The sequence below is a fragment of the Oncorhynchus mykiss genome, chromosome 16, assembly GCF_057628025.1.
Source record: "Oncorhynchus mykiss isolate SJ-2025 chromosome 16, ASM5762802v1, whole genome shotgun sequence".
In the NCBI taxonomy this organism is placed as follows: Eukaryota; Metazoa; Chordata; class Actinopteri; order Salmoniformes; family Salmonidae; genus Oncorhynchus; species Oncorhynchus mykiss.
This window is the reverse complement of record NC_143037.1, coordinates 5,301,179-5,320,512: the sequence shown is the minus strand read 5'-3', so window position 1 is coordinate 5,320,512 and position 19,334 is coordinate 5,301,179. Positions and strand designations below refer to the sequence as shown.

The following is a 19,334-nucleotide window of genomic DNA, read 5'->3' as shown; positions in this document are numbered from 1 at the left end:
TTTATCATCATTAGTCATTTAGGTCAACATTGGATCATTCAGAGATCCTCACTGAACTTCTGGAGAGAGTCTGCTGCACTGAAAGTAAAGGGGCTGAATAATTTTGCACGCCCAATTTTTCAGTTTTTGATTTGTTAAAAAAGTTTGAAATATCCAATAAATGTCATTCCACTTCATGATTGTGTCCCACTTGTTGTTGATTCTTCACAAAAAAATACAGTTTTATATCTTTATGTTTGAAGCCTGAAATGTGGCAAAAGGTCGCAAAGTTCAAGGGGGCCGAATACTTTCGCAAGGCACTGTAACTGCTAGGCTCAGAGTATGTGAGTGGAGCCGAGCTAGAGAGAAGCCCAATTTGACTGGAGCATGGAGTGAGATTCCCAAAGGTTGGAGCGTAGGCCTTCTCTCCCGCTCCTATTTCTCTCCAGTAGCGCTCACCTGACGAGCTCAGGGTATGCCCGGCCCACAATGCATCTGTAGCCTACTCGTGTGCTGCTATAGCCCCTTACTTTAGCTACTGTCATGGAGTTTTACTAAATATTTTCATAAGGAAACTGATAAAAACACACAGGTGAAAAAGCAAGGTGACTTACAAAAGATGAGGAGGAACCAAGAGCAAGAGAGGGAGTGTGGTGATGTAATGTCCACAACTAAAGAATCATTGTGGAATCTGAAAAGAAACCTGTCAGGAAAGCATGATGGTGTACTTACTACCTGCACATGATAACAGACAGGAACCAGGTGGGTAGAAAGCTAAGCTAACTACCTGACATGATGACTCCTTGCTGTCCCCAGTCCACCTGGCTGTGCTGCTGCTCCAGTTTCAACTGTTCTGCCTGTGATTATTATTATTTGACCATGCTAGTCATTTATGAACATTTGAACATCTTGGCCATGTTCTGTTATAATCTCCTCCCGGCATAGCCAGAAGAGGACTGGCCACCCCTCATAGCCTGGTTCCTCTCTAGGTTTCTTCCTAGGTTTTGGCCTTTCTAGGGAGTTTTTCCTAGCAACCGTGCTTCTACACCTGCATTGCTTGCTGTTTGAGGTTTTAGGCTGGGTTTCTGTACAGCACTTTGCTGATATCAGCTGATGTACGAAGGGCTAATATAAATACATTTGATTTGATTTGTGTCATTGTAGCAAAATATTTATAAACTAAAAATCAAATCTCTTGAAAGTTTCATACATGTTTTGTTGTATTATCTATAGAGAAAGCATGATATGGTGTACTTACTACCTGCACATGATAAAAGACAGGAACCAGGTGGGTAGAAAGCTAAGTGTGTCATTGTAGCAAAATATTTATGAACTAAAAATCAAATCTCTTGAAACTTTTATTTGTGTTTTGTTGTATTATCTATAGAGTAGACCTAATACACCTGGATTATTCCCCCTTTCAAGGAGCTTTCCGTTTTGATTGGATTATTATTTATTTATTTAACCTTTATTTAACCTTTTATTCAAGTAGGCGAGTCAGTTAAGAACAAATTCCTATTTTCAATGACGGCCTACCGTGGAACAATGGGTTAATTGCCTTGTTCATGGGCAGAAGGACCTTGTCAGCTCGGGGGATAGGATCTTGCAACCTCTCGGTTACTAGTGCGACGCTCTAACCACCCTGCCGCCCCAATGAATTGACCAAAAAAAACATTTAGGCCTACCTATAGAAAAATAACTCAAGAGTAGCCAGAAGGGTGTTTAGCATCCCCAGTGGCCCTGCAAACACAACGAGGATATACTCCGCTGCTAGTCTGCTCTACAGGAACCATCGTATGAGCCTCAAGCCACAGACTCTGGCCAAACTCATGTTCCCAGAATTTTTTTTGAAAGGCACTTTAGACTGAGCCTAATAAGGATTTTTTTTTTTTACTCGTTTAATTTGTATTTCATTCTAAGTAAGTCACCGCCTTATATGCGCAATTTATAGACTATAATGACTTAATGGAACTAAATGTTGTTTAAATGCTGAGAGCTATGATGACCCTGTCAGGCTAGTGTGTCGCTCTCGCGAATGCTTCACAATGTATTTCTTTGTAGGCTATAGCCTTGAAATAATATAAATAATATAGCATAAATAATTAATTTCAGTTCCTTCTTAGTTAATGTCCCTGTCTGGCTCCTGACCTATTTAGAGTGTTAATATGCTGTTTAATATGACATGTAGCCTATTTGAAAATGATGAGCGCCTTTTTCATTTTATTAATTAAAATACTTTTCATTCAAATCAAATGATTTGGTTTCAATACTTCAAAACCAAGTCCAGGTAGTCACAGGAACAGATGGGCGTTGGTGCGATTGAGATTTTAATGAATGGAGCAAATTTGGAGCAGTAGTTGTTTTTTCTCTTCCTGTGAGCACGGAGTGTTTTTTAGCAGAGCAGCAGGGAAGGACTTGGAGCACCAGAGCAGCAGGGAAGGACTTGGAGCACCAGAGCACCAGGGAAGGACCTGGAACACCAGAGCACCAGAGCAGCAGGGAAGGACCTGGAACACCAGAGCAGCAGAGAAGGACCTGGAGCACCAGAACACCAGAGCAGCAGGGAAGGACCTGGAGCACCAGAGCAGCAGGGAAGGACCTGGAGCACCAGAGCAGCAGGGAAGGACCTGGAGCACCAGAGCAGCAGGGAAGGACCTGGAGCACCAGAGCAGCAGGGAAGGACCTGGAGCACCAGAGCAGCAGGGAAGGACCTGGAGCACCAGAGCAGCAGAGCAGCAGGGAAGGACCTGGAGCACCAGAGCAGCAGGGAAGGACCTGGAACACCAGAGCAGCAGGGAAGGACCTGGAGCACCAGAGCACCAGGGAAGGACCTGGAGCACCAGAGCAGGGTGCAAGTGGAACAGTTTTGCCTCTGTCCAGAAGTGCCTACCCGGAATTTGACTTGGTTAATTTGTGCTGTTATAACAGTCCCTCTCCTCACCCCTGGTCGGGTGACTTGGTTCATTTGTGCTGCTATAACAGTCCCTCTCCTCACCCCTGGTAGGGTGACTTTGTTAATTTGTGCTGCTATAACAGTCCCTCTCCTCAACCCTGGTAGGGTGACTTGGTTTATTTGTGCTGCTATAACAGTCCCTCTCCTCACCCCTGGTCGGGTGACTTGGTTCATTTGTGCTGCTATAACAGTCCCTCTCCTCACCCCTGGTCGGGTGACTCGGTTAATTTGGTTAATTTGTGCTGCTATAACTGTTATAGCAGCACAAATTAACCAAGTCAAATTCCGGACGGAAGAAAGGATCCTCTGCACAGATCGACAACAGCCACCCTGGAAGCATCCTTACCCAACGCTCCACAAAAGCCCTTGCTACTCCAAGTCTCAGAGCGAGTGACGTTTGAAACGCTATTAGCGCGCACCCCGCTAACTAGCTAGCCATTTCGGTTACACAAGCACCACTCATACGAGCGTGTTTTTCCGACCTTTCAACTCCGCTCACATACTCTGGCTAGGCTACCTGCCACCCAATGCATCAGGACCACCTTGGTTTGGTGTATTTCTCCTAATGGACTGATATTGCCACAGCATTATACAAGCGTTATTGCATTGGGTCAATCATTTGTATTCTTGTCATGTTTGCTCACACGTCTCTTTGTGTTTTTTCTAAAGGACGGATATAGCCATGTCTTTTAGCCGTATAGCCACACAGCAGCATTGTGGCTATAGTTTGTTTTCGTACACAGCAAATTATCCCGTGTTAAATTAACACTGAGAGTGTGGACTCGTATTGACACTGGAACAGGGTTAAATTAACACTGAGAGTGTGGACCCATTTTGACACTGGAACAGGGTTAAATTAACACTGAGAGTGTGGACCCGTATTGACACTGGAACACGGTTAAATTAACACTGAGAGTGTGGACCCGTTTTGACCCTGGAACAGTGTTAAATTAACACTGAGAGTGTGGACCCGTTTTGACCCTGGAACAGTGTTAAATTAACACTGAGAGTGTGGACCCGTATTGACACGAACAGGGTTAAATTAACACTGAGAGTGTGGACCCGTTTTGACACTGGAACAGGGTTAAATTAACACTGAGAGTGTGGACACGTATTGACACTGGAACACGGTTAAATTAACACTGAGAGTGTGGACCCGTATTGACACTGGAACACGGTTAAATTAACACTGAGAGTGTGGACCCATTTTGACACTGGAACAGGGTTAAATTAACACTGAGAGTGTGGACCCGTTTTGACACTGGAACAGGGTTAAATTAACACTGAGAGTGTGGACCCGTTTTGACACTGGAACAGGGTTAAATTAACACACTGCTTTGTGGAAAGCCTTATTTCCCAGAGTGCCTTGCTTTTCGGGTGAATTGTAGACTTACAGTACCACCCATGACTGTATTTGTTAGTGACAGAGACATGGCTGTTGCATTTATCAATTTTTGGCCCTATAGACTTCACCAGGTGAGATCCTGAGCGAATATGTTATCATTAAAATGTTATTATTTAACACAATACATTATGTATTTCATAAGGCCTTATTTTGAGAGCCAATTAACTCTGTAAATGGATTACGTGTTGAGTTCTTCGGATTACATGTTGAGTTTTTCGGATTACGTGTTGAGTTCTTCGGATTACGTGTTGAGTTCTTCGGATTACGTGTTGAGTTCTTCGGATTACGTGTTGAGTTCTTCGGATTACGTGTTGAGTTCTTCGGATTACGTGTTGAGTTCTTCGGATTACGTGTTGAGTTCTTCGGATTACTTGTTGAGTTCTTCGGATTACGTGTTGAGTTCTTCGGATTACGTGTTGAGTTCTTCGGATTACGTGTTGAGTTCTTCGGATTAAGTGTTGAGTTCTTCGGATTACGTGTTGAGTTCTTCGGATTACGTGTTGAGTTCTTCGGATTACGTGTTGAGTTCTTCGGATTACGTGTTGAGTTCTTCGGATTACATGTTGAGTTCTTCGGATTACCCCGGATGGTTAATTTAACCATCGACTGGGTTTTCATTCTGTCATGCTGGGTTGACCAAGCAGCTGGGTCTTTTATTTTAAGTAATTCATAGGTTATTTTCAGGAGGCGTGGCTTATTAGGGATTTGGCCACCAGTTATTTTTGGCCACCTGTAAGAGTAAATGTCAAAAATTGTAATCATGTTAAATTTGTACACTCCAATGTTACATTTTTCTTGAATATTACTTAACACTAAATATTATAATACAAAAATAATTAATATAATTATTGACATATTGCGACAAAGTGGTTACTATCCCATTGGGGTTATCCCATTGGGGGTATCCCATTGGGGGTATCACATTGGGGGTATCCCATTGGGGGTATCACATTGGGGGTATCACATTGGGGTATCACATTGGGGGTATCCCATTGGGGGTATCCCATTGGGGGTATCACATTGGGGGTATCCCATTGGGGGTATCCCATTGGGGGTATCACATTGGATTTTGCATATGCTTTTAAGGAACTCATTCGCTTCTGAAAGCTTCATTAAAGCTATGAAAGTGTCAGGATTCAACCATAACATGTGATAACAATTTAACAGAACAGATGAATTGGACATTTACTCCCACGGGGTTGGCCAAACCAAACCTCCAGGCTTCTGCTGGATCTCAATCACCCAGAATCAACAAACCAACCTTGCTCTTTTTAAATTGAGAGAGTTAAGGTGATGTCACCTTAGGGCTGTGGTGGTCGTGAAATGTTGTCAGCTGGCAAATGTCCGGCCAGTCTCACGGTAAATGACCGTTAATTAACATGAACATGTTTAGCATCTCCCGGCGTCTAACATTCAAGCTGCTGATCTACATTTTTTTTATTTTTTTTATGTAATAAATCAATACATCTATTATTTATTTTAGTCTTAAGAAATTATACTGATATTTAAGAAAATGTATTTCAGAAAAGCGGAATATGACTGCCTTACTGTGGGCCTATGTTATCTGGCTATGGTCCATGCCACAGGCTGTAGGCTTGTTCATTTAGCTGACAAGATAAGCTTAGAAGTCCCGTTGCCATTATTTTATTTTATAGGATTTTGAAGGAAGAAGAATATAATTTAACTGAATAAAATTAAAAATTAATTTAAGTTATTTGGAAAATGTTGTTGTGAATGATACAAACCTTAGAATGTCTTAGAAATCATAACATATACGGGCTGCATGGTGCGACTACAGACTGAGAAAGTTGCAAAAAAATAGTTTGGCTCAGGCTGTTCTATCATCATGTGATCATATTTTTACCAGTCAAGACAATTCTTAATTTAATCTTGTCTTTACTAATACGCAAAATGAGTTTCTATTTTCAATGGGAATGGGCAACAAGAGCAGGGGGAGATACACGGCATCTGTATGCAATCTACGAGCGAATGGAGGCTGCTTGAGTTCCTGCCGGTTCGTTTTTTTTTTTTTTGCTACTTCGTTTTGTTTTTAGCAGAGCATACGCTTTGAGAAATAAATATAAGAACACTTTTTTTCAACAACAAAAAAAATGAAATATGAATTCTTATTGGACACATACACATATTTGTAGGAGATGTTATTGGACAGAATGCTTGTGTTCCAAACTCCAACATATGAATAAAGAAATATAAATATGAATTCTTATTGGATGCATACACATATTTGTAGGAGATGTTATTGGACAGAATGCTTGTGTTCCAAACTCCAATATATGAATAAATAAATATAAATATGAATTCTTATTGGACGCATACACATATTGGTTGATGTTATTGGACGGAATGCTTGTGTTCCAAACTCCAACAGAGCAGTAACATCGAACAATTCACAACAATACACGGAAATCTAAAAGAATGGAAATGAATAAATATTAGGACAAGAAATGTCGAAGTCCGGAGTATATGTGTGTGTGTGTGTGTGTGTGTGTGTGTGTGTGTGTGTGTGTGTTTGATGGGATGTATAGACATTATCGAAGTCCGGAGTGTGTGTGTGTGTGTGTGTGTGTGTGTGTGTGTGTGTGTGTGTGTGTGTGTGTGTGTGTGTGTGTGTGTGTGTGTGTGTGTGTGTGTGTGTGTGTGTGTGTGTGTTTAATGGGATGTATAGACATTATAGACATTATGAACAGTATGTGGATATAATATTTAGTATCTGTAGAATAGAGTAGGATAGGATAGTTAAAGCAATAGTTAAATAGGATGGCATTGACTAGAATACAGTGTATAAACAGTGCATTTGGAAAGTATTCAGACCCCTTGACTTGTTCAGCATTTTGTTAAATTACAGCCTTATTCTGAAATGGATTACATTTTTCAAAATCAGCAGCAATCTACACACAATACCCCATAATGACAAAGCGAAAACAAGTTTTTATAAAATTGTAGCAAATGTATTAAACATAATAAACAGAAATACCTTATTTATATAAGTATTCAGACCCTTTGCTATGAGACTTGAAATTGAACTCAAGTGCATCCTGTTTTCATTGATCATCCTTGAGATGTTTCTACAACTTGATTGGAGTCCACTTATGGTAAATTCAATTGATTGGACATGATTTGGAAAGACACACACCTGTCTCTATAAGGTCCCACAGTTGACAGTGCATGTCAGAGCAAAAACCAAGCCACGAGGTTGAAGGAACTGTCCGTAGAGCTCAGAGACCGGATTGTGTCGAGGCACAGATCTGGGGAAGGGTACCAAAACACATCTGCAGCATTGAAGGTCCCAAAGAACACAGTAGCCTCCATCATTCTTAAATTGAAGAAGTTTGGAACCTTCCTAGAGCTGGCCTTATAATTCTTAAAATCTCCACCCGGCACAGCAAGAAGAGGGCTGGCCACCCCTCAGAGCCTGGTTCCTCTCCACCCGGCACAGCAAGAAGAGGACTGGCCACCCCTCAGAGCCTGGTTCCTCTCTAGGTTTGCTTGCTCTTTGGGGTTTTAGGCTGGGTTTCTGTACAGCACTTTATGACATCAGCTGATGTTAATTAAAAGGGCGTCATAAAGATGTTTTATTGATTTGATTGGATGTACATTTTGAAGCGTAGCATAAGGTAACCAATCACTAAAGACATCTTGTAGCATAAGGTAACCAATCACCAAAGACGTCTGGTAGCATAAGGTAACCAATAACCAAAGACATCTTGTAGCATAAGGTAACCAAAGACATCTGGTAGCATAAGGTAACCAATTACCAAAGACTTCTTGTAGCATAAGGTAACCAATAACCAAAGACATCTTGTAGCATAAGGTAACCAATAACAAAAGACATCTGGTAGCATAAGGTAACCAATAACCAAAGACTTATAGTAGCATAAGGAAACCAATTACCAAAGACATCTTGTAGCATAAGGTAACCAATAACCAAAGACTTATTGTAGCATAAGGAAACCAATTACCAAAGACATCTGGTAGCATAAGGTAACCAATAACCAAATAAATATTGTAGCATTAGGTAACCAAATACATCTTGTAGCATAAGGTAACCAATAACCAAAGACTTCTGGTAGCATAAGGTAACCAATAACCAAAGATTTGTGGTAGCAAAAGGTAACCAAAGACATCTGGTAGCATAAGGTAACGAAAGACATCTGGTAGCATAAGCTAACCAATAACCAAAGACATCTGGTAGCATAAGGTAACCAATAACCAAAGACATCTGGTAGCATAAGGTAACCAATAACAAAAGACATATTGTAGCATAAGCTAACCAAAGACCTCTTGTAGCATAAGCTAACCAATAACCAAAGACATCTGGTAGCATAAGGTAACCAATAACCAAAGACATCTGGTAGCATAAGGTAACCAATAACAAAAGACATATTGTAGCATAAGCTAACCAAAGACCTCTTGTAGCATAAGGTAACCAATAACCAAATACATCTTGTAGCATAAGGTAACCAATTACCAAAGACATCTTGTAGCATAAGGTAACCAATAACCAAAGACATCTGGTAGCATAAGGTAACCAATAACCAAAGACTTGTGGTAGCATAAGGTAACCAAAGACATCTGGTAGCATAAGGTAACCAAAGACTTCTTGTAGAATAAGGTAACCAATTACCAAAGACATCTGGTAGCATAAGGTAACCAATAACCAAAGACATCTGGTAGCATAAGGTAACTAATTACCAAAGACATCTGGTAGCATAGGGTAACCAATTACCAAAGACATCTGGTAGCATAAGGTAACCAAAGACATCTTGTAGCATAAGGTAACCAATAACCAAAGACATCTTGTAGCATAAGGTAAACAATAACCAAAGACATCTTGTAGCATAAGGTAACCAATTAACAAAGACTTCTTGTAGCATAAGGTAACCAATTACCAAAGACATCTGGTAGCATAAGGTAACCAATAACCAAAGACTTCTTGTAGCATAAGGTAACCAATTACCAAAGACATCTGGTAGCATAAGGTAACCAAAGACATCTTGTAGCATAAGCTAACCAATAACCAAAGACATCTGTCGGCATAAGGTAACCTGATGGAGGGACAATAGAGCCCTGAGTACCAGGCCATTAGGACCTGATGGAGAGACAATAGAGCCCTGAGTACCAGGCCATTAGGACCTGATGGAGGGACAATAGAGCCCTGAGTACCAGGCCATTAGGACCTGATGGAGAGACAATAGAGCCCTGAGTACCAGGCCATTAGGACCTGATGGAGGGACAATAGAGCCCTGAGTACCAGGCCATTAGGACCTGATGGAGGGACAATAGAGCCCTGAGTACCAGGCTATTAGGACCTGATGGAGGGACAATAGAGCCCTGAGTACCAGGCCATTAGGACCTGATGGAGAGACAATAGAGCCCTGAGTATCAGGCCATTAGGACCTGATGGAGGGACAATAGAGCCCTGAGTACCAGGCCATTAGGACCTGATGGTCGGTACCAAGTCGGATACTACCAAAGCATGTCCAAAGCGGGATAAAAGGAGATTACCGTGACTCACGTGTAATTTTACTGCGGTCATGACTCATGGCTGCCGGTGTGGCAGTAATAAGGTCACCACAACAGTCCGAATTACACCCTATCTCCTTAAGAACAGTCCTAATAACACCCTATATCCTTAAGAGCAGTCCTAATAACCCCCTATCTCCTTAAGAACAGTCCTAATAACACCCTATCTCCTTAAGAGCAGTCCTAATAACACCCTATCTCCTTAAGAACAGTCATAATAACACCCTATCTCCTTAAGAGCAGTCCTAATAACCCCCTATCTCCTTAAGAACAGTCATAATAACACCCTATCTCCTTAAGAACAGTCCCAATAACACCCTATCTCCTTACGAACAGTCCCAATAACACCCTATCTCCTTAAGAACAGTCCTGATAACACCCTATCTCCTTAAGAACAGTCCTAATAACACCCTATCTCCTTACGAATAGTCCTAATAACACCCAATCTCCTTAAGAACAGTCCTAATAACACCCAATCTCCTTAAGAACAGTCCTAATAACACCCTATCTCATTAAGAACAGTCCTAATAACACCCTATCTCCTTAAGAACAGTCCTAATAACCCCCTATCTCCTTAAGAACAGTCCTAATAACCCCCTATCTCCTTAATAACAGTCCTAATAACACCCTATCTCCTTAAGAGCAGTCCTAATAACACCATATCTCCTTAAGAACAGTCCTAATAACACCCTATCTCCTTAAAAACAGTCCTAATAACACCCTATCTCCTTACGAACAGTCCTAATAACACCCAATCTCCTTAAGAACAGTCCTAATAACACCCAATCTCCTTAAGAACAGTCCTAATAACCCCCTATCTCCTTAAAAACAGTCCTAATAACACCCTATCTCCTTAAGAACAGTCCTAATAACCCCCCATCTCCTTTAGAATCTCGTTTGACATGGGGGAGGGGACCAGTAAACTTTACGATCAAACTTTATCAATGTAGAAGCAAAAAAGTCATTTTTACATACTTTGATATGGTTCCATGCGAATATCATCCAATTTCATTGAAAAACTGGATTTTGACTGTTCATAACCTTTAAAAAAACAACACAACGAAGTGACCCAAAACCAGCGACCCAGCAGTTGGATCATCTAAATAACTCAGTATATATATTTTTTGTAACCCCTTAAAATAAAGCCTTATGAAATACATATTGTATTGTGTTAAATAATTAAATTGGTAATGATAACATATTCACATAGGATCTCACTTGGTGAGGTCCATAAGGATGGAACAACTCTGTCACGAACCAATTCAAGGCACTCTGGGAAATATGCAAATTAAGCATTAGACTAACCAGTGTGTTAATTCAACACAGTTCGGTGTCTGTACGGGTCCACACTTTCAGTGTTAATTTAACACTGGGGAATTTGCTATGTACCGTCATCCTAGCCGGTTTATGTTCCTACTGACTCATCCTTGTACTAAGCCTCCATTTTGAAAACATACAGGCTTTACCTAAGCAAAGAACACAAATATTGACCTTAATAGAATAAGTCTTTACCTTAAACATGCTTAGCAGTCATTAGATTAATTTAACTCAAAGACATCATTCACGTCTAAGTGCAAATGTCAACAAAGAAAGTCAAATCATTACGGTGCTGTGTTGTGATTGGCTGACGGTAAAACCATGTGACCAGCTCCGGGGCGCTCTCAATCTCATTTCCTTGACAAAGCCATCCACTCACCTCCCTGCTCGCCCTTCCTGCCTGCTCTGGCCAATCCTTACATGCCTTCAACAGCCTGGTAGGCACTCCCTTTTTTTTTTTAATGAGGGGAGGAGAGGAGAGAAATCACAGCGAAAGTGTCCTACCAAGCTGCCAATCTTGCAGATTCCACCAAAGGCGGAAGGTGTTTGTGGAGGGAGTATGTTGCATGCTACAGCTTGCCTTGTAGAGTACAGACCTTACAGCTCTGTAGGGCAGACTCCGCATGGAGCTGAAACGTAACTTATTGCAGCATCTGGAGACCCCAAGTGCTGGTCATGGTTTTGACAGACCTTCTGTGTTACAAATGTCACCGAGGTCCTCTGCTTTCATTTCTCTAAATCTTTCAATGTCTTTCCTTCCCAAACAGGATGCACACAACCTCTCTCTAGACTGTTCTGTCTGTCTGTCTGTCTGTCTGTCTGTCTGTCTGTCTGTCTGTCTGTATGTCTGTCTGTCTGTTCTGTCTGTGTTACCAAAGTCTGTACTACAGTGCTACAATGCAACTCAGTTTGTTACAATTCACCTCGGCTTCCCTCATCACCTCACTAACACTTGACTTAAACCTGCAGGTATGTAAATGCTTGTTTATAACTTATTATAAACATGTATGAACAATTTAATGTATTATTATTAGAGAGCTTATAGTATGTTCCTGAAGTGACACACTACTGCAATCACACCAAAGAGACTCCAAACCAACCTAAAAGCAGAGCTAACATACGAATAAGTCAGTCTTCAAATAATTCCCTGAAGCACCTCACAGTCAACACACCACTGTAAACCCCACATGCAGTGTTTGAAAGGCCACCACAGGGTTGCGTTCATTAGGGCACACTGTAGCAAAACAGTTCAAAACGTCGTGTAATGGGAGCCCCGGAAGAAAAAAAACTAAGTGTTTTTCTTATTGAACAAGTTCAGATAGATAGTACTTTCAGATTCAGAGTGTTTATATATATTCGAGCTCCAACATGCAGGACTAGGTTAAATAAAATATAGAAAATGGTAATTTAAAAAAACAATGGAAATGTATATAGCCCTATATACATCATAATAACTGCGGCCTCTCCGTTTCGGGACGTTTTTCTTGAGTTCCGTGCCTAGTGAACACAACCCCTGTCTCACAACAAACACAGCAAACAGAGAAGAAGCACTGAAGGCCCTCTGTCTCCCACTCTCCCTCATGCTGTGGACAGCACTAAAAGGCTACACACGGGTTATACCTCTTCTGCACAGCCACCAGTTGTGTGCTGCCGTCCATGTGATGTTGCAGACCAGCCAGCAGGGGGCTCACTGAGTCACTCAGGCTCTCCTGATCGCTCTTAATCTCTGTTCTAAAATTTACACCGGGGGACGGAAAGCACACCAGGACAATTTAGACGAAGGAAGTGTAAATAAAACAAATTAAAATGCAGTCGTAAGGACTAAGGGCAGCACGCAAGCATAGCAGTCACAGACAACAATACGGGTGGATAAAGCTACTGTAAAATCAATGCTGAAGAACAACACTCCATTGACATGGACTATATGCAGGAATGCTTTACAATGTAAATGACTTCACGGTAAAGCTGTGATCTATATTTCCTGCCTCTGAAGAATACGTAAATACTGTAGTGATTTGCATCGTGAATATAAATCTCATTTCATAGTAACAGGAACAGTCAACAACCAAACAGCAAGTCTGAAACTGTATACTGGTACTGCCAACGAGCTGAGTACAACAGCTTTACCTAACTTTACCTTATCATACCTAACCTATTCCTTATATATTCCTTACCTAACCTTTCCTATCTCTTTTCTTACCCTACCTAATCTTACCCAACCCTTATCTTACCCATCCCTTTCCTAATCCTACCCATCCCTTATCTTACCCATTCCTTATCTTACCCATCCCTTCCCTAATCTTACCCATCCTTTCCCTTATCTTACCCATCCCTTTCCTAATCCTACCCTTCCCTTATCTTACCCATCCCTTATCTTACCCATCCCTTCCCTAATCTTACCCATCCTTTCCCTTATCTTACCCATCCCTTATCTTACCCATCTCTTCCCTTATCTTACCCATCCCTTCCCTTATATTACCCATCCCTTCCCTTATCTTACCCATCCCTTATCTTACCCATCCCTTCCCTTATCTTACCCATCCCTTCCCTTATCTTACCCATCCCTTCCCTTATCTTACCCATCCCTTCCCTTATCTTACCCATCCCTTATCTTACCCATCCCTTCCCTTATCTTACCCATCCCTTATCTTACCCATCCCTTATCTTACTCATTCATCCCTTATCTTACCCATCCCTTCCCTTATCTTACCCATCCCTTCCCTTATCTTATCCATCCCTTCCCTTATCTTACCCATCCCTTCCCTTATCTTATCCATCCCTTATCTTACCCATCTCTTCCCTTATCTTACCCATCCCTTATCTTACCCATCCCTTATCTTACCCATCCCTTCCCTTATCTTACCCATCCCTTCCCTTATCTTACCCATCCCTTCCCTTATCTTACCCATCCCTTCCATTATCTTACCCAACCCTTCCCTTATCTTACCCATCTCTTCCCTTATCTTACCCATCCCTTATCTTACCCAACCCTTCCCTTATCTTACCCATCCCTTCCATTATCTTACCCATCCCTTCCCTTATCTTACCCATCCCTTCCCTTATCTTACCCATCCCTTCCCTTATCTTACCCATCCCTTATCTTACCTTACCTGCAGTATCCCTTACCTTACATTACGTGACCTTACCTTAGCTAAACCTTACCTTACCTTACCTACCGTTACCTTACCCACCTTGTTCTACCTAACCTTACCTATCCTTTACCTTACCTAGCCTATCCCTTACCTTACCTAGCCTATCCCTTACCTTACCCTATCCTACTTTACCTAGCCTATCCCTTACCTAACCTTACCTATCCCTTACCTTACCATATCCTACCTTACCTAGCCTATCCCTTACCTAACCCTATCCTACCTTACCTAGCCTATCCCTTACCTAACCCTATCCTACCTTACCTAGCCTATCCCTTACCTAACCCTATCCTTTACCTTACCTAGCCTATCCCTTACCTTACCTAGCCTATCCCTTACCTTACCTAGCCTATCCCTTACCTTACCCTATCCTACTTTACCTAGCCTATCCCTTACCTAACCTTACCTTACCATATCCTACCTTACCTAGCCTATCCCTTACCTAACCCTATTCTACCTTACCTAGCCTATCCCTTACCTAGCCTATCCCTTACCTTACCTAGCCTATCCCTTACCTTACCTAGCCTATCCCTTACCTAACCTAGCCTATCCCTTACCTAGCCTATCCCTTACCTAACCTAGCCTATCCCTTACCTAGCCTATCCCTTACCTTACCTAGCCTATCCCTTACCTAGCCTATCCCTTACCTTACCTAGCCTATCCCTTACCTTACCTATCCCTTACCTTACCCTATCCTACCTTACCTAGCCTATCCCTTACCTTACCTAGCATATCCCTTACCTTACGCTATCCTACCTTACCTAGCCTATCCCTTACCTTACCCTATCCTACCTTACCTAGCCTATCCCTTATCTTACCTAACCGTACCCTAACTTACCTTACGTGCGCACGAACGTACAAGCAAACAGGTCGAAACCAAAGCCACCTACCTAAGTGAAGTCCCCCAGTGGAGTTCAAGGCTGAGGTCTGTGCTGGGCAGGAAGTCGTGAGGGAACTCTAGATCCTCGTCTTCATCTCTCCTCCTCTGCTCCTCCTCTTCCTCAGTGTTCCTCCCTGGGACGTCCTGTAAGGGGTCGACCCCTTGTTCTGTGGTTGAGGCTGGAGGCTTGGTACAGACCACTATGCTATCTGCTGTGTTGTTTTCTCCGTTCTGGTCGGTTCTATCGGCGTGGACTTCAGCCTGGAAGAAACAACAACAACAACACAAGTTATATTAATGAAGCTGTCGTCAACAGGAACTGGAGTTCCTAAAACACAACAAGGCCCAATGCTGAGTCTAGTGAACGGTGCTTCAACTAACATCCATGTCCTTTGTGTTCTGCCTCCACCCCCGGACAATCACAGACCCAGGTATAAAGCCAAACCGAGCACCGCCTGTTTGTGCAGAAACACACCCTTTATTAAAACACAATAAAGAACGCTGAGTTTGCGTTGACTAATGTGAGGTTGGCCAATCCACTCTGTCAAACCTTATCATTAGCCAATGAGCCAACTTTTGATTTACATTACATTACCCAATGGGGTCAAAGAGCACACTGTTCTCCTGTGTCTCCTGTACGAAGTGTGTTTTATTATTATTGATATGGGAACATTGTATATTATGATTTCAAGCAATACACAACCTAATGTACATAACAACCTAACAACATAATGTACATAACAACATAACAACCTAATGTACATAACAACCTAATGTACATAACAACATAACAACCTAATGTACATAACAACCTAATGTACATAACAACATAACAACATAATGTACATAACAACATAACAACATAATGTACATAACAACATAACAACATAATGTACATAACAACATAACAACATAATGTACATAACAACCTAACAACATAATGTACATAACAACATAACAACATAATGTACATAACAACATAACAACATAATGTACATAACAACATAACAACATAATGTACATAACAACATAACAACCTAATGTACATAACAACCTAATGTACATAACAACATAACAACATAATGTACATAACAACATAACAACATAATGTACATAACAACATAACAACATAATGTACATAACAACATAACAACATAATGTACATAACAACATAACAACATAATGTACATAACAACCTAACAACATAATGTACATAACAACCTAATGTACATAACAACATAACAACATAACAACATAATGTACATAACAACATAATGTACATAACAACATAACAACATAATGTACATAACAACATAACAACCTAATGTACATAACAACATAATGTACATAACAACATAACAACATAATGTACATAACAACATAATGTACATAACAACATAACAACATAATGTACATAACAACATAACAACATAACAACATAATGTACATAACAACATAATGTACATAACAACATAACAACATAACAACATAATGTACATAACAACATAATGTACATAACAACATAATGTACATAACAACATAACAACATAACAACATAATGTACATAACAACATAATGTACATAACAACATAACAACATAACAACATAATGTACATAACAACATAATGTACATAACAACATAATGTACATAACAACATAATGTACATAACAACATAATGTACATAACAACATAATGTACATAACAACATAATGTACATAACAACATAACAACCTAATGTACATAACAACCTAATGTACATAACAACATAACAACATAACAACATAATGTACATAACAACATAATGTACATAACAACATAACAACATAATGTACATAACAACATAACAACATAATGTACATAACAACATAACAACCTAATGTACATAACAACATAATGTACATAACAACCTAATGTACATAACAACATAACAACATAACAACATAATGTACATAACAACATAACAACATAATGTACATAACAACATAACAACATAATGTACATAACAACATAACAACCTAATGTACATAACAACCTAATGTACATAACAACATAACAACATAATGTACATAACAACCTAATGTACATAACAACATAATGTACATAACAACATAACAACCTAATGTACATAACAACCTAATGTACATAACAACCTAACAACATAATGTACATAACAACATAATGTACATAACAACATAACAACATAATGTACATAACAACCTAATGTACATAACAACATAACAACATAATGTACATAACAACATAACAACATAATGTACATAACAACATAATGTACATAACAACATAATGTACATAACAACATAACAACATAACAACATAATGTACATAACAACATAATGTACATAACAACATAATGTACATAACAACATAATGTACATAACAACATAATGTACATAACAACATAACAACATAATGTACATAACAACATAACAACATAATGTACATAACAACATAACAACATAACAACATAATGTACATAACAACATAATGTACATAACAACATAATGTACATAACAACATAATGTACATAACAACATAACAACATAATGTACATAACAACATAACAACATAACAACATAATGTACATAACAACATAATGTACATAACAACATAATGTACATAACAACATAACAACATAATGTACATAACAACATAACAACATAATGTACATAACAACATAATGTACATAACAACATAATGTACATAACAACATAACAACATAATGTACATAACAACATAACAACATAATGTACATAACAACATAACAACATAATGTACATAACAACATAACAACCTAATGTACATAACAACATAATGTACATAACAACCTAATGTACATAACAACCTAATGTACATAACAACATAACAACATAACAACATAATGTACATAACAACATAACAACATAATGTACATAACAACATAACAACATAATGTACATAACAACATAACAACCTAATGTACATAACAACCTAATGTACATAACAACATAACAACATAATGTACATAACAACATAACAACATAATGTACATAACAACCTAATGTACATAACAACATAATGTACATAACAACATAACAACCTAATGTACATAACAACCTAATGTACATAACAACCTAACAACATAATGTACATAACAACATAATGTACATAACAACATAACAACATAATGTACATAACAACATAACAACATAATGTACATAACAACATAATGTACATAACAACATAACAACATAATGTACATAACAACATAATGTACATAACAACCTAACAACATAATGTACATAACAACATAATGTACATAACAACATAACAACATAATGTACATAACAACATAACAACCTAATGTACATAACAACCTAATGTACATAACAACATAACAACATAATGTACATAACAACATAACAACATAATGTACATAACAACCTAATGTACATAACAACATAATGTACATAACAACATAACAACCTAATGTACATAACAACCTAATGTACATAACAACCTAACAACATAATGTACATAACAACATAATGTACATAACAACATAACAACATAATGTACATAACAACCTAATGTACATAACAACATAACAACATAATGTACATAACAACATAATGTACATAACAACCTAATGTACATAACAACCTAATGTACATAACAACCTAATGTACATAACAACATAACAACATAATGTACATAACAACCTAATGTACATAACAACCTAATGTACATAACAACCTAATGTACATAACAACCTAATGTACATAACAACATAACAACATAATGTACATAACAACCTAATGTACATAACAACCTAATGTACATAACAACCTAACAACATAATGTACATAACAACATAACAACATAATGTACATAACAACATAATGTACATAACAACATAACAACATAACAACATAACAACATAATGTACATAACAACATAACAACCTAATGTACATAACAACATAACAACATAACAACATAATGTACATAACATAATGTACATAACAACCTAATGTACATAACAACCTAATGTACATAACAACCTAATGTACATAACCTAATGTACATAACAACCTAATGTACATAACA

General features: G+C 39.0%; 1 protein-coding gene across 10 annotated transcripts in view; it reads right to left on the bottom strand.

Moving 5' to 3' along the window:
• Positions 1–19,334, bottom strand: part of LOC110491279 (transforming acidic coiled-coil-containing protein 2) — a 212,832-nt gene that overhangs the window by 144,675 nt on the left and 48,823 nt on the right. For 7 of the 10 annotated variants that reach the window (XM_090201784.1, XM_090201787.1, XM_090201785.1 and 4 more), the window contains 2 exons: positions 15,238–15,488; positions 12,819–12,929 (listed from right to left, as the gene is read on the bottom strand). In XM_090201784.1, the coding sequence (XP_090057910.1) occupies positions 12,819–12,929; positions 15,238–15,488 (362 nt within the window). The remainder of the gene's footprint in view (positions 1–12,818; positions 12,930–15,237; positions 15,489–19,334) is intronic. The other 3 variants (XM_090201791.1, XM_090201792.1, XM_090201793.1) reach the window with 1 other exon arrangement.